Source organism: Eschrichtius robustus, chromosome 3, assembly GCF_028021215.1.
Source record: "Eschrichtius robustus isolate mEscRob2 chromosome 3, mEscRob2.pri, whole genome shotgun sequence".
NCBI classification, from domain to species: Eukaryota; Metazoa; Chordata; class Mammalia; order Artiodactyla; family Eschrichtiidae; genus Eschrichtius; species Eschrichtius robustus.
The window spans coordinates 187983850-188005120 of record NC_090826.1 but is presented as its reverse complement, the minus strand read 5'-3'; the positions used below and the strand labels follow the sequence as shown (position 1 = coordinate 188005120).

The 21271-nt window shown below is 60.3% G+C and overlaps 2 protein-coding genes across 2 annotated transcripts in view; both read left to right on the top strand.

Annotated features, from left to right (window-relative positions):
* The first annotated feature begins 14282 nt into the window (after window positions 1–14282).
* Window positions 14283–14810, top strand: ASCL5 (achaete-scute family bHLH transcription factor 5). The gene has a single exon (XM_068538581.1). The coding sequence runs from the start codon at window positions 14283–14285 to the stop codon at window positions 14808–14810; it is 528 nt and encodes a 175-aa protein (XP_068394682.1).
* Window positions 14811–16283: 1473 nt separating this feature from the next.
* CACNA1S (calcium voltage-gated channel subunit alpha1 S) overlaps window positions 16284–21271 on the top strand; it is a 61967-nt gene continuing 56979 nt past the window's right edge. The window contains exons 1-2 of the mRNA XM_068538580.1: window positions 16284–16435; window positions 18102–18207. Of these exons, the coding sequence (XP_068394681.1) occupies window positions 16284–16435; window positions 18102–18207 (258 nt within the window). The remainder of the gene's footprint in view (window positions 16436–18101; window positions 18208–21271) is intronic.

The following is a 21271-nucleotide window of genomic DNA, read 5'->3' as shown; positions in this document are numbered from 1 at the left end:
TCTCCAGTCAAAGCCACCAGCCACACTGTTCTGCAAAGGTTTGTTCCCACCTGGGAAGAACTTGTTGGGTTTGGCCCTGGGGACCGAGCCTTGGAATTGGTCAAGCGACACGTGTGGGGAACGGGGAGCGAGGGGCCGTCCCGCTCCTGGGCTCCCGCCTCCACCGCTAACCCGGACCAGCTCCAGCTCCTTCGTTCTCTGGCTTCCTCGCGTCATTCTTAACCCTGCGAATCCTCAACCACGGGTCTCCAGCCCAGCCTGCCCCGTTACCAGCACCCGCCCGCTGCCCCCACCCCTGCAGCTCAGTTCTGCAACTCACAAGACTGAGCAGGGCCCCTGCAGGCTCACCGTCTCTGCCGCATCTCCCACCCCTCCAGGGGGCCATTCGCCCTTTGGCATTAATCCTAGGCAAGCTTCCTGTATTTCTGTCCCCTTCTCCCTAACGTGGGAAGTCTTGCCTCACTGCTTGGGGAAAATCAAGGCCATTAGGTGTGATCTCACAATTTCCTTACCTGCACCTGCAATTTTCCTTCCTATTTATCTCGACTGCTTTCGTCTTGGAGATTGCTTCCTGTTCAGGGCCAACCCACCCGTCCCCTCTCCCTGGGACCGCCATCACCTCCAAGCTCATCCTGTTGCCCGGTGCCGCCCAGCCTATCCACACACTCAAGTCTCCTGTCCTGAAAGGCCCATCTGTGGGCTCCACGCTCAACTCTGGCTATGGGGGTCCCTTCCCTGTCCCCACTCAGTCCCTCCCCCGAGCCCTCCACAGGTGGAGGTGCTGGTGAGTGTAACGGCTGGACCCAGAGCGCGTCCTCAGCTCGTGCCCTCCCAGCCCTTATGCTGCGCTGACACTGGATCCTTCGCCCCAGATATCGCGGCTTCCCGGCTTCGCGGCTCCCCGGCTTCCCGGGCCTCCCTGCTCAGGCCGCTCAGATCAATCTACAATCTAACGTGGACATTTTCTCCGAGGCTTTTCTCTCTGGTGGTTCCCTGGCGTTAATTCTAGAATCTCCAACTCTAGCCCAGACCTGATCCCCAGCTCCAGACCTTCTACCTGGCTCTCAGCCGGACCCTCCCCCCTGGGGCCCACAGAGCCTTGTCAAAAGCAGCACGTCCGAAAATAAACGCGTCCTTGCCTGGAAATCGGCTGCTTTTAGTTCCTCTCTCTGCGTCGGTGGTGCCACCAGTTGCCAAGGTGCTCAAGCCGGAAACCAGGGGGTCGTTGGAGACTTGAGTCTCCCTGGGCTGTAGGTGTCACTTCCGGTCACTCACAAAGTCCTGGCAGCTGGGGCATCTGTTTCCTCCCCTCTGCCCGACAACCACTGCCCAGTTCATCATTTCTCTTGGGGTTCTCGTGGGGCGCGCCGGGGAGCTCGCTTTACTCTGATCACATCACTTCACTCCTTCAAGACTCTCCAGGGCTCCCCATGTCCTATGGCCTGAGGTTTCTTTTGTTTGTTTTTGGCCACGCCTCGCGGCTTGTGGGATCTCAGTTCGCCAACCAGGGATTGAACCCGGGCCACGGCAGCGAAAGCCCAGAATCCTAACCACTAGGCCACCAGGGAACGCCCCTAGGGCCTGAGTGCTTTACTGAGGCCATTGTCCACCTGCCCCTCTTGATCGTTAACCCCAGACAAATTGGCAGGAGTTACTGGTGGGGACTCTGTGGCCCTTGGAGGGGCGTTGACGGCCCCCCCAGACACATGCTCACCCGGGGTGGAGGGGGTGCCAGCCATAGGTGCCCAGGAGGCTCTGCGTCCCTCGGCTCCGACGGGTCACTGCCCTGCCCTGGGCATGCTGAAGGGGGGGCAGAGCTTGAAGAGGTGACTGAGGGCCGGAAGAGGGATGCCCGGGCCTGGCTTCTCTGTCCATCCCTGAGCACCTGCGTTCCGTGCCGCGCAACTCCCGCGGGCCAGGGAGCAGGCCCGGAAGCGGGAGGGACCTGGCTTCCTGAGCCCGCTCGGCCCTTCCGCTCCCTCCTGTCCGAGGCAGTCTCCTCTTCCGTAATGATACCGGGGCCCGGGGCCTGGCCTGTGGTAAGTGCTCGTCAGACGAGGGGCAGGGGCCAAAACCCCGGAAGGCTGGGCCTCCATCTAGTAAGGCGGGTGGGGCGTTAAGAGCATGAGCTCTGGGCCAGCAGCCGGGTGCAGACCCCAGCTCTGCCTCTCACTACAGGGGCGTGGGCACCTCATGGCGGGTGTAAGGACTACACTGTTACTGTGTCTAAAACGCTTAGAGCAACCCTGCTGGGTGCTGGGTCTTCTCACTCACGTCATCTCTGTGACAGCATAACCCCCAGCCAGCCAGGCAGGGTCTGTAGATGCCAGAGGGACTTCCTGCACCGTGACATCAGGGGCCCTAGGACTCCAGAAACCCTGACCCCTCAGCCAAATCCCACCTTGTGGAAGTTCTGCCCCGAACTTCCTGGGGGGGCAATGAGTCCTGTGGCCCCCTGTCCCCGGGTGTGGGGCAAGCAGCCAGAGGCCGGCTGAGCCGAGGCCCCTGGCCTCCTCGGCCTCCTGCATCAGGGCGGACACAGAGGGTAAGGCTCCACCGGGCGTCCGGAGCCTGGCCCTGCCCCGGCCCTGCTGTCCCTCGCCGTGCGACCGGGTGCAGACAATCCGTCCAAGCCTCAGCTTCTCCAGATGGAGAGTGAGGACCTGAAACCAGCCCGTGGTTCCCCAAGGGCGGCCCACACGTGCAAGGCGACTCCAGGTGGTGCCCGGCAGAGCGCTTTTTCTTCTCGTAGTTATGTGATTATCTTACTGTGCATTAGATCAAAAGGTAACCAGCGCATGAACTGCATGATTTTGTGACTGTTAATGTGAAGGGCAAGTAAAAGGAGGGAAGTGGGTACACGTAAGGAAAAATATCAGGAAGACACTGAGTACAAACGGTACTCAGACATGGCAGAAATGGCAGAATTCGGGAAGAAATTTTGGAAGGAGCCGCGTGCCAATGATGCTGGTTTGGTGAGGCCAGTTGGTTTCTGGGCCACCATCAGCTCTGACGCCTGTGGACAACTTAAGATTCCAGTGCCCCTCGTTGGCCTAATAGGGTGACAGAGTACTGAGAGGGGGTCTTGACAAGGCTCTGCTGGCCCGATGGTGCAGGGCGGCTCAGACCAGGCTCCAAACAGACCCCGGGCTGGAAACCCTGGACCTTACCAGAAAGGATTCATCGTGTAGCAGCCAAGCACGGCGACACTGGCCAGACTGCCCGAGTCCAGGCCCGGCGCTGACCCTTCCAGCTGTGTGGCCTTGGGCAAGTTAATCTGTCTTTGTTTCCTCAGCTGAAAAGCGGGAATAGCGACTCATCTCACGGGGTGAGTGTGTAAGTGCCTGGTGGGTGTGGCCTGTGTCTACGAGGCAGGGGTGTCTCCCCACCGCTGCTCAAGGGGTGCTGTGGGCCCCTCAGCCCTCTCCCGACGCTCATTCTGCCCACGAGGAAGCAGTGCGGACCTCCACACGGGACAGGGTGACGAGGCAGGGGCCAGAACACAGGTCGCCCCTTCCTGCTGACTCCCCCAGCTCAGCAGGCTTTGCCAGACAGAGCTGGACTGTCGCTCCACAGGCCACACTAGCCGGCTGTGTGTCCTGGGCCACCCCTGCCTGCGCTGGGCGCCAGCTTCGTCTGCTGACCACCGAGGAGGGTGGCCTGGGTGACCTCCAAGGGCCCCTCTGGCTCAGCTGCCCGGGAGTCCTGGAGCCACGTCCTTGCAGAGGCTGGCGTCCTAGCTCCCTGTTCAGCCCCAGGGGCACACAGTGGTCACCCCGCACCCAAACTGGTGTCACCAAAGCCTGGAGACGGGGCAGGCTCCCCCCCAACCGTTAGGACTTCCTCACTGCGGACCCCGCGCACTGCCCGAGCGCCCATTCAAGCCCTCCTGCCGCACAGACGCCTGTCGTAGAGGCTCTCGAGCTTCCCGCCCCCGGGCCGGGTGTGCCAGCCCTCCCTTGGCCCTGCGCCGGGCAGCCCTGGAGGACAGCATCTCCACCTGCCCTGGGCTCAGCCGGAGCTTCGTGCGTCTTGCTGGGGGACTCAGGAGCCAATCAGCGGAGGCCAGGGTGGCCCTGTCTCCTCCTCGCAGCGGATCCCAGATCACAGGTGCCCCCACCCCGCCCTTCCCCCTCCCCTTCTGGGTGTGTCCCTGTTTGAAGCTTAATCAGGTAAAGTGTACCTGGTTCCTGTGCCGCGGCGGGAAGCCGGCCAGAGGCGGCCGAGGACGCCGCGGGCGACGGCGGGACCTTGGCTGGTCCTCCGGGAGGCCCCGGTCACCGGTCACCGGAGTGGAGCCACGGCGCGGGAGGAGCAGCCCCAGAGGTAACGGGCATCGTGACGCCTCCGCCGGCCTGGAGCACAGCTAGGCAGGGCTCGGCCACCTGCCCTGGGAAAGAAAGCAGCCGGCCACCTGCTGGTAGGGGCCAGCACCCACCTCTGCGGAGAGCAGGGGAGGTTAGCCGAGCTGCCGAGGGCATTGCCACCAGCGGGCCGTCTTTCTGGGTTGGGCTGGAGGCCTGCCGCCTGCCAGTATCCAGAGACTAAAGTGTGCATTTTCTGGTTGGGGATCTGCTGGGGGAGGCGTCCTGGAAAAGGAGCTGAATGTGAGGGGTGAGGGCAGGGGAGGGCCTGTCCCGTGTCTGACGTGGGAGCGGGCCTGGGTGCGCAGGGCAGCGGCTGGGGGCACTCCCTCTGGAGCAGGCTGCCAGGGTAAAATCCCTGCCCCATCCCTTAGCAGCTGTGTGACCACAGGCCGCCGGCTTGTCTGGTCTCTCCCGTCACCTGTTACCTGGTACCTGCCTCGTCACACCATTGTGAGGGTCACATGAGCCAAGAGGTCACGCTAGTGCCCAGCACAGAGCAAGGGCTGGAGAAATATTTTTGTTGTTTTTTCAGTCCTGCCATTTATAGAAACATGAGCTCACTTAAACTCTCCAAGCCTTGGTTTCCCCATCTGCAAAATGGGGGATGAAAAGTCACCTCGAGGCGATTAAATAGCTGGCAGGTGCGCTGCGAAGGGTGCCCTCCCTCCTTGTCAATTCAGCCGAGGTCTGTTCCTGTTAAGACCCCATGTTTCCTCCATTTAGGGCCTGTGCTTTTTACCCCACTCCCAAAGGAAGCATCTGTATAGAAAAGTTACACATTTTCAGGTCCAGAACCTCTGCAGAGCTGCTCCGCGCAGACATTAGACACCAGACGTGGCCCGTGAGAGCACCTGCTTCACGTTGACGCTCTCCGATCAGCTTGGGAGACTCGCAGGTGACCACATGCGTGGCACCCCCTGGGTGCCGGGAGCAGGGCCCACCCTGCCACAGGCTGGGATGCAGGAGGCACAGGCCTGCCCTTCTTCTGAGGGAGCACGAGACACACAGGTGCGGGGGGAACAGCAGGCCGGGGGCCCCCGGGAGAGCGTCCCCAAACGCACAGGCCTGAGAGTTCGGGGGAGAAAGAGAAAGAACAGAACAGGAGCGGGCAGGGGGCACTGTGGACAAGAAGAGACCCAGACTGTTCTGGAAGGAGGCGTAGGACGTGGATGGGCAGTGGGAAGCGGGGCTGGCGCCCCAGGAGGGGAGCAGCCCCAGGCGGGGAGGGGAGACGCGAGAGGAAAGGCGGGGGCTGCGGAGGACTGGGCTGGGGGCGCGGAGAGAGGGCAGGAGGCGGCAGAGAGCTGAGGCCCCTCAGCGCCCAGCGAGGGCGTGCAGGTCCAGGGAGCGATGGATTGTCCACGGGAGCAACGCGGTCAGAGCCATGCTTCGGGAGACGCGCGTGGTGATGTGCACGTCCGGCGCGGGCGTGCGGTCAGGGCTGCAGCCGGGAGCCAGGCAGGTGGCGGCGAGGATGCTTTCCGGTGGGGTCTCCCCCAGGCCGGTGCTGCTCGTCCCCGCCCCGCTGAGGAGGGATGGCCTGCCCGCGGCCCTGGCTGGGAAGTGGCCCCAGAGCCCCCGTCGTAAGCCACGTTTTCGGCAAGACGCAGAGGGCTCCGATTCTCTCTAAAACGTGGTAACTGCATGAATGAGACAGCCGGGAGGGTCCTGGGCATCCCGCACGCACAGGAGAGGGACCTGGGGGCCCACCTGGCGCCTGCCCCGGCCCTGCCAGCCCCTTCCTCCCTGTGGCACGGGGCTGAAGACCCCTTCCTTGTAGGACGCGCTGACGACCCAGTGAGACCTGTGCGTGAGCAGCGAGAGTCAGCTTGCCCACTCCTGCAGACCGAGGTGTCGCTGCGTCCCGGGAGCCCCGGAGCCAGGGTCGCTTCCCACCTACAAACGCCCCAAATCGATGGTCGGGAGGGGCCTCGGGAAACCTCAAACGTTTATTCTGTGGCCCCGGGGGGTTTTTTCTCCCCCGCGAGTCACCTAGAAGGGAGGCTCCCTTTTGTGGCGAAGGGAGCCCCTTTCCTCCATCCCTGAGTCAGCGATGACCTGGGCCCCAGGCACGGTTCTCTGTCTGATGTCGGTGCTACAGCTGGCAGCTAGGCCTGGGGGTGGTGGGGAGACGGCCACGCTGATGGCCCAGCGGGGTCGGGGCAGGGGGCGGAGGCTTCCGCGCTGCCCCCTCCGCCCGTGAACCCCGCCCCAGGGGACCGGCCATCACCAAGGGAGGCTCAGACACAGCCCCATTTCCCGGTCAGAGCCGCCGTCCTCCGCAGAATCACCCGGTCGAGGCTGCTGGTGCCTTCACAGCGCCCATGGGATGATTTCCCTTCCTCTTTTTTTCCCTTGAAGTTAGCAGTGACTAATCCCAAGGGCTCGGAACCGCCCTGGAGGGCATGAGTGTGCAGGCAGCGACCGGAAGGGCCTCACCAGAAGTGCACTCGACAGCAGCGTGCATCCTTCTGGCCAGGAGGCGGGCTGGACGCTGGGCTCCCGTGGACATTTTGGTCAGGGTCCCGCCTTTGCCTTCCCTTCCCCAGCCCCCGTCCTGCACCCCCAGCGCCACTCCCACGAGGCTTTGGACCCCTTTGAGCTCTTCCTACACACACCCTCTCTGAAGTCTGGTGAGAGGCCGTTTTTCTTGGTAAGGCTTGTCCACCGAGTCACATTAGCACTTACTGGTGGCTTTGGGCCAAGAGTTCAGATGTCCTGGCACCTAAGCTGTAGCCCCTTCCTCCCCCTTGAGGTGTAACTGACAGCAGGGGGCAAGGATGGGGGTGGGGCTGTAGGGAACGCCGTCTGGAGCAGACTTTCTTCCGAGTCTCAGGTTTACTCACTCTCTTGGGCTGTTAAGAAAGACTCATTCCTGGACAGGACGGGGATGCCTGGCCAGTCCCAAGGTGTACACCAATTTGTCTCGAATGCCAGGTTCAAAATTCATCAGCTGTGTGACCCTGGGAAAGTTCCTTTACCTCTCTGTGCTTCAGCTTTCCTACCTGTAAAACAAGGGTGATGATAGTCCCTACCTTATAGTGAGGACTCAATGACTGTGCATGAATGTGTGAGCGTGTGCACACACAAGTGTCACTGAGAAGAGTGCCTGACACGGAGAATATCACGCTGGTGTCTTCACTTTCTCCTCACCTCCTTTGGCTCTTACCTCTCACTTACTCAGGAGCCCCAGTGCCTGGGTATGAATCCCAGCTCTGCCCTGTACCAGCTGTGTGACCTTGGGCAGGTTGCTTAACCTCTCTGTGCCTCCATCTCCTCGTCTGGAACATGGGGACGATGACCTCCCAGGGCTGTAGTGAGTGCACTCAGAGCGGAAGTGTGAGGTGCAGTCCTGCCTTGTCCACCCACCTGGGCACAGCAGTCTGGGTGGTCCTCTGCTGAACCCCGCCCTCCATGGGGTTCCGGAAGGGGCTCAGGAGAGGTTTGGCGGGTGAATCCGTAGGCAGGCGGTAGGATGCACACTGAATACATTCACCCTATTTAGAGAATTGTGTTACCCTAGTCCTTCAAAGACTTGAGAAAAGGGTCAGGCCCTCATGTACAGAGTTTTCCCTCTGGACGTCTCCTAGGACAGACGTGGCTCTGGGGAGCCGCTGGACGCGGGCGTTGGTGCTGTGTCCAGTTGCAGTGTCGGGGGTGGCGTCTGCTGACTCAGGCCTGTCAGAGCCACATCCCAGGGTCTTAGAGCTTCAGGGGCTCTTTCCAGGGCCGCCCCAGCCATGCTGGCAATACCAGCTGCCAGTGATTCCGTTCCTATTAGGTGCCGGGTGACCCACGTAGGTTCCTCTTATCTTTACAATAACCTCTGAAGTGTCACTGCCCCCATTCTGCAGGTGAGGAAACTGAGGTCTGTAGAATCAGCGCCTCCGCCGGTGAAAGCAGAGCCGGGATTCAGTCTAGGAGAGTCTGGCCTGAAGCATGCTTTCTGCTTGTGGGGCTGCCTCTCACACGGGGCTCCTGGGCCCGTGAGGTGCTCCGGGGAGCCTGATATTCTTCCTGGGGACTGGGGGCAGCCCTCTCCAAAAACACCTTCCTGTGACTCCCCAGAGTCGTAAACGCCGGGTACAGTCAAGGGAATTAGGAAGAGGACGAGCCCCTCCCCCGACTCTGGCCCCCAAGAAATCCTATAAAGATCAGGACTCCTGCCAAAAAGTTGGGCACGCCTACCTGGCTAAGAAGGTCCTCGTGTATCACCTTGAACAGACCCTGGTGAGCTGCACCCCAGCTGTGTGACCCTGAGCAGCTGTCCCAGCCTCTCTGAGCCTCCAGTTCCTCTTCTGTAAACAGGCTGAGGGTTACAGGAGACAGGAGAGCAGGGCACCCAGCAAGGCCAGGCATCGGAAGCCACCTAATCCATGGCAGCCTTCCTTCCCCACGCCTTTCCCCTCCTTCCGGAGTCCCAGCCGAGCGTCCCCGTGTTTGGGCACCTGGCTCCATCACTGCCTCAGAGCTCGGCATGGCTCCTCTTGGGAAGTGGCTGCAGGCAGCGGCCTGGGGCAAACCCCGTGGCCGGGAACACAGCGCGGAGGGCATGAGGGGGGCTAGGCGGGCTCTGGGCTGAGGTCCGTGCGTGAATAGCACTGCCTCGTTCATCACTGGACCAGAGGGGCACAGAGGCCGAGACCAGCCGGCCAAGCCCTGCAGCTGCCCAGAAGAGGAGGCGTTGGTTTCTAGCCCTCAAGGGCCCTCTGTGGGGTCATGGTCGCCGGGCCTGGCTGCCCTTCCCCTTGGTCAGATCCAGCGTGGTATCGAGGAGATTCTGAAATGATCGTTTGGTTGGGTGTGTTGAATATATAAGGAGGGAGTGGTGAGGTTATCCTCCTAGAAGTAATTACAGGCTATAAGACAGACTCCGAAGGGAGATTGTGACATTCCTTATATTAAAAAGAAAAAAACATTTGCTTATCCTGGAGATTTTAAGGTAGAATTCCCTGAAATGTATTCTACTTGATGTTAGGAGGCTTGAGAAAAAGAAAACAACAAACCGTTCTGAGGTCCACTTGGGGATTTCTGGGTTAAATGCAAGCAGCTTTCTTTACTGCAGGGCTTTCTCTGGGATGCACCCTGGGGATCTCCAGGGATTGAATAAAGGGGCTGCATTTCTCAACGTGTATTTGGCCGTGGAGCCCTTTGGGGAAAGGTTTCAGCGGCTACCTTGCCTGTAGGCAGGGGATGGGTGAAGCCCACGCGTGCTGTCATTCCGAGTCCTTGGTTTCCTTACAAATTCTCCCAGTTTGGGATGGCAGGGGTAGGAGAGGCTCTGGAAGATGTCTTCATGAAGGTGCCGATAAGCTCCACCACACACGATCCGCTGTAGGAACCCCTGAGTGGAAGGAGAGGCAGAGGGCAGTGAGCTCACCTCTCCCAAAGCCACTTCCCGAGCCCTGTTCCGCGTTTGAAGTGACATAGTCAACCAATTTCTGGTCTCAGTCCCCCACCTCTGGCTCCGGTCCCGGTGAAGACAGTGAGAAAACCTGGAAAGGGAGAATTATGTTACCTGCTCTGTAGATGGTCCAGCCCACTCAGAGGTCACAGCCCCCTTTGCTCCATCAAGATGGTTCAGCCCTCCCCAGGGATACCCAGTGTCAATCAACAAACATTTATGCAACAGGGACTGTGTGTTTCAAAGATGAAGCATGAGACAGGAGCTCTTGCACTTAGAGTTTACACCTTGGGCCGGGAGACGGGGTCAGGAAGGGCTCTGGGGAGAGTGCTCTCTGGCTGCCTGCTGGCCACGAAGGGTGTAGGGCTGGGGAAAGGGGGAGATGGGGTCGGGTGACGCTGGACTCCTAGGAGAGGGGCGGCCTGGGGTGGGCAGGCCATGCTCATGAAACCATCAGCAAGAAGCTGTAATGATGTGCCATGAGGGGTGGTAGGGAGAGCCTCTGGCAAGATGTGACCACAAGGAGCTAGTAGCTGTTGGGGGGCAAATGCCACCTGATGCAGAATTAGGAGCAGCAAGGACGGGGGAAGGAGGCCCAGGAGACCCCACTGGTGGCTTCCTAACCATGCTGCAAGTTGGGCTGGGTGTCACCACGTTCCTTGTACAATATATGACTGTGCCGGGCATGACTGTGAACACGTCCTGGTCATAAAAGGGCAGCCGGGACAGCTCCGTCGGGCAGTGAGCTTCGTGGACGATCAGGTTCCTCCCGCCGAGCACATCTCGTCCCAGTCCCGGGAAAGTACACCTGAGGTGCCCAGGGCAAGGAGCCCCGCCAGGGAGGAACTAGGGCCCTAGAAAGGTGGAGAGTATTGCTTCAACCCCTCCCTCCAGTAGCCTCCTCCGTGCTCACGTGGGCGGGGCCAGCCCCCCACGCACTATTTCAGAAGCAGGCTTTTAGCTAGTGAGTTGCTTCATACTGATACAAATAACAAATTACAAAAAAAAACAAAATATGTTTAATGATGCGTCTTTTATGTATTTGTATATAATGAACGTTTAAGCGATGTGAACTGATCCACCCACTCAGGGAGGAAAGTAGTCGATGTTAACAGGAGACCCCATGGCTCTTCTCGGGAGTCCTCCAGTACCCCGAATTTTCCAAAAGACCTGGGGATTCAGTCTCCAGGGGGAGTAATTATGACGGAGTCGGGACCTGGAATTTCAGCAACCTGCTGCTGTCATTGCTCCTCACGGCCACACGGTGTCGCTGTCGACAACTGGTTCCGCCCAGTCCGGGAGCTGAGCCCGTGGGCTGGTTCTCGGTTGCTGGTCAGATCCTGTCCAGGTACTGCAGGTTAAGGAGGATCCCAGTATTCGTGTTTTTAAGCTCAGGCGAGGGCGTTCCTCACCAGGTTCCCCAGGGGTACGGCTCCCGGTACTTGACTCTAGTTAAACTCGGTCCTCCCCTCCCAACGACAGAAGTCCGTGGCCATCCTCCTAAGAGCATCTGCAAGGGGCCATTACCTTCCCAAGGACCACCCAGGTGACCTGTGGTGCCACTCTTACCAGGGCAGGAGCTCAAACAGCATGATCATCAGAATCTGCAGTGGAACATCCCCTTCAACAGGAGTCATAGTTTAGTAAGGTACTCGGGTTAGGTCAGCACAAGCCCCTCTGAACTTCAGGTTCAAATGTGAAGCTCTAGGAGAAATAGTGAGGGAATCGGGGGGAAGGGGAGAAGGGTAGGGGTGACTAGCATTTACTAGTTCATGAGATCACTAACTGTGGAACCTTGGGCAAGTAACTTAACCTTTACAAGCCTCCGTTTTCTCACCTGTACAACCAGATGAGATTAGCACCTACCTCACAAGAATTGTGTAGGAATTAAGTGCGATGTTTCACGTAAAGCACTTGGCACAATGCCTTGCACAGCAAGAGTAATAAACGATCGCTATTATTATCATTATTATTTTATTATTACTATTATTATTATTTCACCACGGGTTTTGTTCACCGCTCCATCCCAGAGCCTAGGGCAGTCCCATGCACAGATGCTCTCGGTAAGTACGTGCCCTCAGGCCGCTTGAGGATAACCTACTACCCGGTGTCCCGCCGCTCCTCGCCAGGGTAGAGCATTCCGCGGAGGAAAATGCAGATCACAATTCACCTGCAACTGTGCCCTCACCTGAGCTCGCTGCCAGGTCGTCGGTCCTTTTCTAACAGTAAAAAGAGAACTAGTTCAAGAAATACATGGTCAAGCTGTGAGGTTTCTTGCTTGAGTGACTTTTCTGAATAGTCATAAAAAATGTAAATAGCATGTGAGGAAAATGAATAGGTATTGAATATTGAATCGACACAAGTAGATATTAAGTTGTATTTATTAAAATTGTCATTAGATGTAAATAAGCTTCTGACCTCAATCAAATTATATTTAAATAATTAAGTCAAATATGAATAGACAGGGATCATGCAGGAGAGGAGAGTCTGGATCCCATATTTTTACAAGACAAAAGCACTGATAGCAAATAATTTTGAGCACTCATTACGTGCCCAGCACTGGGCAAGGGACTGAGGGGCACCACTAAGAATGGGAGAAAGGCCTGCCTTCTGGTGGTTTACTATCTGGTTGAAGACTCAGAATGCACAGCCTGGAAAGTCTACGTTGGGGGCTGGAGAACTCAGGCAATCAGCCTGGGGCAGGACTGGGGGGGAGCAGAGAGGCCCCCAGGACCCGCAGGGTCCGTGTCAGCCAAGGGTGAGGTCGGGCATGAGCAGAGCGTCCGGAGCCGAGGGGTGTTTGGAAGAGATTTTCTAGAACCGTCCCTTGAAGGACACTTCCCTTCAAAGGGGAGCCCTCGGAGGCCGTGGAGCGGGAGAGGGGTATGTGACTTTGTCCTGCAGCCTCACACAGTCTTTCGAGGGCAGTGCTTTGAACGCTGTTGATTCTTCCCGGTTTCCCTTCAGCGTGGAGGGCAGGGCTAGCTGGGAACAGACTGGGACCCGGATAAAGGACAAAGACGAGAAGGTACAGGAGACTCTCGGGAACCTGAGTGTGTCAGCGACCTTCCCCTGTCAGGGACAGAGCCGGCCCTTCTGTCAGGTAGAAGGCTTGGCCTGGCATCTGAGGCCCCGCTGCCCCATCCCCGTCCACGTGGGCTGCAGCACCCACTCACTTGCTCATTCAGGGAACCCTGAGATCTCCCGTGGGGAGGGCAGTGTGACAAGTGCAAGATGGCATCGACAGGACACTGGGCACACGGGGAGGGGGCGGGTCAGAGAGAATGCCTAGAGGAAATGACAACGAAGTGGAATCTGATAACCGCGGGTGAGACGAGTTGGTGGCACTTAAATGCAACCCAGGCCAATTATTTCTGAAATAAGAGCGTCCTGGAGTCTGGGAAAGGGGCTGTGTGTGACTTAGTCCTACCCCCTCCCAGCCCAGCTTCCTGTCTCATCCTCCCTCCCAGTTATTCAACAAGCATTTGTGCACTCTCTAGCCTGCCACGCTCTGCCCACACGGAGCCGAAGTCACAGGCACTTGTGTTGAGTGGCAGAAAGGACAAACCCAGGAGGGCTGAGGGGGCACATCCCAGCCCCCACTCCCCCGGGACTGGGGCACAGAGAGCTTTGGTGGTGCCACTCCACACGGGAGGGCTTTGAAAGTCCTGACCACATGCAGGTTCCTCTGAACCAAAGATGCATTGCCTTCAATAAAGAGTCAGACCCTTAGTTGCCTTATGGCTACCGCTGGGGTTTCTACTGCCGACTCAGTAAGCAGGCTCGGAGCCTCCAGATGTGAGGCCCTGGCAGGTGCGAGTGACCAGACTTGTTCCTCAAAGGAAATGACATCGCTGGCACCTTTTGTAAGGCAGGCCCTGGAGGAGGCATCTTTGGGTATATTTTTTTCTCATTTGCTCCTCATTCAGTATTCATCTCCTGGGAGGGATGTTTTAATTATCTCCATACTGGAAACTGTGGCTCAGAGAGGGCACCCAAGCATTAAGCTGTGAACCGGGATTTGATCCCTGCTCTGCGTGTATGTCTCCTGCAGCCCACTGCCTCCCCTCATGACGCTTACAATCGCGTTGGAGGGTGGGGTGACACAAAGGAGCCCACGATGCAAGGCCCTTCCTAATTGATATGTTCACCCTCTTCTTTAGAGACGGTGGCCGGGACCCTCTCCTGCGCGGCGCACAGCCCGGCGACCCCGAGGGCCGCGACGACCAAGACCCTGGCGCGGGGCCCGCTGGAGCCGCAGGGCTGCGCCCTGGGAAGGCCCGCGCCCACCCTGCATCCCCGCCGGCTGCTCTGAGACGTGCCCGCACAGTCCACCGCGATGGCTCGCCTTAGGGGGACCTCGGAGCCTGCTCTCAGAGCGAAAAGAAGCCCTGACCAGTCCAGCCGCCCGGAGCCGCGGCTGGCGATGTGACTCGCTCCGCGGGCAGGGCGCGCAGACCCCGAGTCGGGGCGATTCGGGGCACGCTCCGGGTCCGGCTCCGCGCGGCACCATGAACGACGACTTCTGCCGGGCGCTGGCGGCCCGCCAGCCCGCGGCGCCCCCCGGCTGCCTGCCGCTGGGCATCGGGCCCCCTCCCCGGTCGGCGACCCCGGCCCGCGCCGAGCCTCTGGGCGCCGTGCCCTTCCTGCTGTACCCGGGCGCCGCCCGGCCGCCCTACTGCGACGCCTACGCGGCCGCGTTCCCCGGCGCGCCCCTCCCGGGCGACTACCCCTTCGAGCCCGCCTTCATCCAGAAGCGCAACGAGCGCGAGCGCCAGCGCGTCCGCTGCGTCAACGAGGGCTACGCGCGCCTCCGCGGCCACCTGCCGGGCGCCCCGGCCGAGAAGCGGCTCAGCAAGGTGGAGACCCTGCGCGCCGCCATCCGCTATATCAAGCACCTGCAGGAACTGCTAAGCGCCGCCCCCGACGGCCCCGGGCCCCGCGAGCCCCGGGGGCCCCCTTCCCTGGCGCCCGACTCGTCCGAGCCCTCCTGCTGCTCTTCCTCGCCCCTCTTCGAGTCGGAGGACTGCAGCCACTGAGCGGGCTGGGGCCGCCGGGGCTCGGGGTGCTCAGGCGTCCGCGGCACCCTCCCTCCGCCAGCGCCAGCCCGGCCCCGTCCCTTCCAGCGGGGGGACGGGGGCGGGGTGGGGGGGACGAGGGGCTCGAGAGAGGCCAGAGCGGCAGTCGGGGGGCGGCGAGGGCGCGCGCCCCGTCCATGCCGGCCACCCGGGGTCGGGCTCCGGCTCGGCCTCAGCCCCGCGCCGGGGAAGGTCGTCGTGGTCCTGCTCCGTCCTCCGTGGCCACGGGCGCAGCCCAGGAGGCGAGTCTGCTCTGGTCCGCACGCCACGCCCCTGCTCTCCACGAGATGGCCTCAGACACCAGCGTCCGCTTCGGGGGCTTGCTTGTCACCTCCCCCCGCCCCCAAGAGGAGCCCAGAGGGAGAGGCGCAGGCCAGATTCAGCCTGCACTCAGCCCAGGAGGCGGCGGAGTGTGTGCGCTGGTGGCGCCCTCTGGCTTCCTTAATGGAGGGCCTTACCCACCCCACGCCCCAGTGTGACCCTTTCCTCCCCCCCCCCCCCGCCCCCGGGGTGGGTGAGGACTGCGTGTCTCCCCCTAAGACTGTACTCTGTGGGCGTGGGGACCGCCAGGGTGTACCTGCGCTGTGTTTGCACGAAGGGGCTAAATAAAGACGTTGGGTTTTGAGGTTCCCGGGTCGTTGTCCTCCTTCCCTTCTCTGGCGCCCTGTCTCCTTCCCACTCAAGCACTTGCCTCCAGGGTGTGTGGGGTGTTCTGTTAGCTCATGCATTCAACTAACATTTACAGAGAGCTTAGTACACGCCAGGGGCAGTGTGGGGAGGGCACAGAGTCCCAGAGATAGACACCGCCCCTTGCACAGCTAGGGGCAGGCTGGGGGGGAGAGAAAGGTGGGCACACCCAGGAGCCCTCCCCACGGGGCGCAGGCATGGGGTGAGGGTGCAGGATCTTGGCCTGACGGCTGCAGGCAGAGATGTGAGGGAGGGCTGTGGACTCCTACTGCGCTGGACCACCCAGCACCCTTTCTGGACAGTGTCATGGGCCTGCGGGGAGGGGTGGGTTGAACCTTGACACCAAGGAGCTAGTCTGAAGCTTGAGGCTCCACAGCACTTCGTGAGCTCTCCGTCGCCCCAGCCTTGAACCTTCCATCCTGTCTCCCTCTGCCCCAGCCCAGACCCATGTGTGAGCCCCCAGCCCCACCCCCAGCCTCCTTGGGGACATACCGGGCTGTCACTGGCTGCGCTGGGGAGGAATGACAGCTGCCTGGCCGCGGGAGCTCGGCTGGGCAGCAGAGAGCCCGCGGAGGCTCATTTTACTCGCTGGGAGCAGGGAGAGTGATCCCCGGCCCGCCCCGGCTGCCTCAGCAGGGCAGGCTCGCCCAGGGGCTCAGCCGCCCGCTCCCCAAGGCAGGGGCACTGGGGACTCGGGGAAGAGAGGGCAGCGGGTGGGGAGCAGGAGAGGCTGAGGCTACGGGAGCCATGGAGCCGTCCTTGCACCAGGATGAGGGCCTGAGGAAGAAACAGCCCAAGAAGCCTGTTCCCGAGGTCCTGCCCAGGCCGCCCCGGGCCTTGTTCTGCTTGACTCTCCAGAACCCCGTGAGGAAGGCCTGCATCAGCATCGTGGAATGGAGGTATCCTTCAGGGCCAAGGGGCTGCACGGAGAGAGTGTGTATGTGTCATGGGAGGGGAGGAGCGGGGCTCACAGATCACAGGCTTTGGGGGCCGGAGACCGGGGCCTGGGGATGGAGCTGGGAGCCTTTGGGAAGGAAGCCCTCAACCGAGGAGCAGGGGGAACCGGCGGGGCTTCCAGGGCCCGGGGCTGAGGCCCAGGTCCTGGAGGCAGCCTGGGTGCCTCTGCAGTGTCTCTGGAAGGTGCTGGAAGGTGTGCCCCAATCCCCAGTCCCCAGCGTCGAGGGCTCCTCTCAACCTCCCTGGGATATGGGACAGGGCTGGGGTGGGGGGAGGCGACAGCGGGCCGGGTGGGGAGGAGAGATGGGGCTGCACCGAGCTCTGCTGTGAACAGCAGGCCTGGGGGGGAGGCACCACGTGGGCACAGGGACATGAGCCCCCTTCTATGTTGGCATTAGCTCTGCGAGGAAGAATGATGACAATTTCCAGCTTATTTGGGGAAGAGAGGAAGGAGGTGCAGAGGGGGGAGGCCATTGTCAAGTGGGTGCTGAGTGAGCTGGTCGGGAATATTTGAAATACTTCTGAAGGGTTTTGGAAGACCAGGCTCCCACCAGCTGTTCCCTAGAAGAAAGGAGAGTAAGGGAGCGGGAGGGACAAGGAAAACCCAGGCGGAGCCGGAAGGTCTGGGTAGGAGTCAGCCCTGACCCGACGCGGCACTGCTCGGCACCCAGGAGCCTCGTGCCCTCCTCTGTCTGGGGGGCGGGGGCAGACTTCCCCACCCGTCTCTCTCTCCCTCTCTCCTCTCTCTCTCTCTCTCTCTCTCTCTCTCTCTCTCTCTCTCTCTCTCTCTCTCTCTCTCTCTCTCTCGCCTGCATCCTGTCCCCTCTCCAGTCCTCTGCCCCAAGGCCGCCTCTCTTCAAACCACAGAGGAAGGTGGCTGGGAAGGGCATGGGGTCTCCCTCTAGCCATCTGTACAGGGCGTCCCCCAACCATGAACGAAGAGCTCGGCCCTCCCCCCTTCTCCCCCTCAGTGCCCTCCACACCCGCCCTCTAATGGTCAGCCTCCCCGGAGGCTGTGCCGCTCACCAGCAAATCCAGGGAGCCTGGTGGGAGTGCCCTCCGGAAAACGGCTGGCAGGGCCTGTGTGGGTGGGCGCAGGGCCCTGGGGCCACGGATGCCGTCGGTTACCGTCGGTTACCGGCCCCTCCTCAGGCTGCAGAGTCCAGGCTTCATCCCTCCCGGCCCGCTCCCCGGGGGTGCTTAGCCCAGGCCGCAGCAGCCCCAGCCTCCCTTGCTGATTCTGCGAGGGCGCCGCGGCGTGTCTGGCCGTGGCTCCGCGGAGCGGGGAGAGCGGTGGTCGGTAGAGCAGGGGGTGGGGGGGTAGGTACTGAGACGGGGGCTTAGGTCTCCCCGGGCCTTGAGGCTGAGTAGCCCCCAGCCAGGAGCCAGAGCCTCGTGGTCCCAAAGCGCCTCAGTGGACGCTCCCTGTGGGAGGAGAGGGAGGCGGGTGCCCCACAGGAGCCCGGCCCCGTCTGTGCCCTGCAGGAGGGCAACGTGGGCCCATCAGCCTGGCCTTGTAGTCAGTCCAGACAGACCCCCAGCGCGCTCTTCCCCTTAATCCCACAAATCCCACGCCTCACTCGAGGGCTCTCCTTAACCCTGCACCAGACCCTTCGAGACCATCATCTTACTCACCATCTTTGCCAACTGTGTGGCCCTGGCCGTGTACCTGCCCATGCCGGAGGATGACAGCAACACTCTGAACCTCGGCCTGGTAAGATGGGTCTTCCCTTCCTCCTGCCGGCCTGCTGCCCAGGCTGCGGGCTGGTAGATGATGCTGGAGCTACAGCCCCCAAGGATACAGACCCCACGTCCCCACCACCTGCAGGACTGGCTGAGTGGCTCAGAGCTTTGCAGAGCTTTGGATTCCATCATATCAGCACTGGGCAAGTACCCGCTGTGCCAGGGGCGCTGTGCTGAGCTCCTTACGAGAGTAAGCCATGTCCTCCTCACCATAGCCCCTAAACTAGTCCCATTTGGCAGATGTGGAAACTGAGGATTTGTAAGGCCAACGATGGGGGCTGAATGCTGAGTTCCCTTCCGTGGTTGTAACCCGGAAGGATCGTGCTTCTGTGGAGCTTGCCTTTCCGCGATGGTTTGACGGAGAGAGAGCACATGTGTTAGAGCCACGCTCTCCTCACTCCGTCACCAGTAGCAAGTCCACAGGCCAGAAAAGGCCACGGCTGGAAGGGGTTTTCCAGAATCAGGCTGTCCTGGCTCCTCCCCACCTCACTCTGTTTACGGATGAGAAAACTGAGGCTTAGGGGGGGTAAAAGACAGACTTACCCAAGAGCTAGATCATAATAAAATGCTTGACATTTATTAAGTGCTTATTAGATGCCAGGTTCTGTGCTAAATAGTTTACGTTACTGTCTTTTTCACTTCCTGTAACTGCCCCCGTGAAGTCAGTAACGTTATTAGACCCATTACAAGACAAGGAAACCGAGGCTCAGGGGGTCACCCACATGCACGCGTCTTCTCATAGGGTCTCAGACGCGGGGCTCTGACTTTCAGACCTGGCCTGTATAGCTGTGCCACCAACGTGGTGACCGTACGAGGGCCCCTGGGGAAGCCCCTGGAGATGTTGTTCTCGGGCATTTACCAGGCTCCTGAGGGGACAGGCCGATGGACCCGCCCTTTCAGCACGCTTTTCCTGCACTAACTCTGCGGGGTGGGCGGAAGGAGAGCTGTCAGCATGCGTCCAGGGCCTGAAAGGATGGCATTTATTTCTGCCTCTGCTTTGCGCTGGTTTCCATGGGAATCTATCTTGAGCTGGGGAGAAGCTGGGATTCTAAGTGTGTGCTTGGCTATAAGTGGAAAAGCTCAGAGAGTGGGTTCCAAAGCAGGCAGGGCCTGCGGTGAGGCAGGCGGGGAAGGTGCTTCTCGGAGCCTGGGCCCCATGAGGCCGGTCCCTTGTCTATGCTCTGGAATCCAGGAGGGCCCTGCATCCACTCCACCCTTTAGGAGTTCATATCAGGGGGCCTTGGTTCCATTTCAACTCCTTAAGAAGTTGACTATTTTGGAAAGAAACTCCACCCTCCTTGAAGGTGCAGAATCAGACTTTAGTGGGTATGTCGCCTGCCATCTTGAAACAAAACGGCTGCCCTAAAAAGTTCACACGGTGCTGTGTGCTTGCCTTTGGCCTGTGGGCTGAGTGACGGAGTCTTGGGTAAGTTCTAGGGCTCGTAGAGACAGGGTGATGGGTTCCCTGGCAGAACCGGACCGGAAACCTTCCCAAAGTAACGACCATCACGTCAAAGGTCAGAGCTGGGTGGGTCATTGCTCATCAGTGAGGGACCCTTTGTTGTGAAGCCCAGAGAGGGCAGGTGATACTCAAGGTCACACAGCCAGCTCCTAGCTGAGGCCTCCCCGCTTCTACTTGTAGTTATATGCTGATTGTCCACAAAAGCCAGCAAGAGGGAAGGGAGGGCAGTTAGAGCAGGAGGGAGGGAGATGGGGGCTTTCTCTCTTCCTCGCCCTATTGGCCACTTTGTAGGAATCTGAGGAAGGTCTGGGACCCCCCCAGTCATCCAACAGAACCATGGTTGGGAGAAGGGAGGCCCAAGGACCCACTCTGCACTGACTTTCTTACTTATTTAACAGATATTTGTCGTGTGCCTGTTACATCCCTGGCACGTACAGGGGACCTACTTGTGAACCAAACAGACATAATTCCCGTCTTGACAGAGATTAATTCATCCAATCAATCAAACAAGCAGTTAAAATGAAATGGGAAACATGCAAGGTCTGGGTGCACTTGGACGTTGTCCTGGAGGAGAACCTGAGTGAGACGGGGGGATCAGGGTGGCCCCAGCGGTTGGCATGTCTGACCTGAGCCTGGAGGGCAGGGCCGGCTTCACGGGGTGTGACCTGCACTCGGGAGGGCCCTGTGCTCAGGGGGTGGTGCTCTGGGGTCGTGGCATCGAAACATCTGATAATTTCATCTTTGAGTCCATGTTTTGTAAGTGAAGTTCGACGGGGACAGGGCACGGGGCCGTGGCTCACTCGTGGTCCTGCCTTCTGTCACTTCCCACCCCTCCCCTGTCTCTGAGGACAGACTCTCAGCTCAGTCTCCTGGGAGGCCACCTGGCAGAGCCTGGGCGTGGTCCTGGGAGCGTCAGGGTTGGCACACGTGCCCTTTGGTGTGTCAGTCCCCAGCCTGGGCTGACAGCACCACGGCCCATTCAGAGAGGGCCCTGCAGGGTCCAGCTTCCGGCCCACCCCCCTCCCGGTGCTCAGTGTCTCCCTGGGGGAGGCCTGTCCGCCTTGGGTGGAGGCACTGGGCCCGTGTGAAGGGCCAGGGCATGGCTGGGGGCGGCATGTGAGCTGGGTCACGGAGGGGATGTGCCTGGGAGGGTCTGCACCCTCCACAAAACACTAAATAGGCCATAAACCCCACCATGATAGGCTGACAAAGGGAGCGTGGAAGGAAGGCAGCTTAGCACCTTTGATGGCACAGGTTGTGAACAAGCGCCCTGCACTTGCATCTTGCACTGGGCAGGCCGGTCCTGGAGAGGGTCCCGGATGAGGGTGGGGCATGGAGGAGAGGCTGTCGCAGCCCCGCAGGAGGAGAGCTCTGGGTGAGGGGCCACGTGGGCAAAGGGCTGGGGGCACGAGGTAGAGAGATGGGCTGGGATTTGGAGCATCTCTCAGGCCATCAGGTAGAGCGAGGGGGGCTGGTGGGGTGGGCGGAAGCAGGGAAAGTGGTGTCCAGTGGAACTGAGGCCCAGGTGACGGTGAAGACGGAGAAGTGGGAGATTTAGGAGGGGGGATCTGTG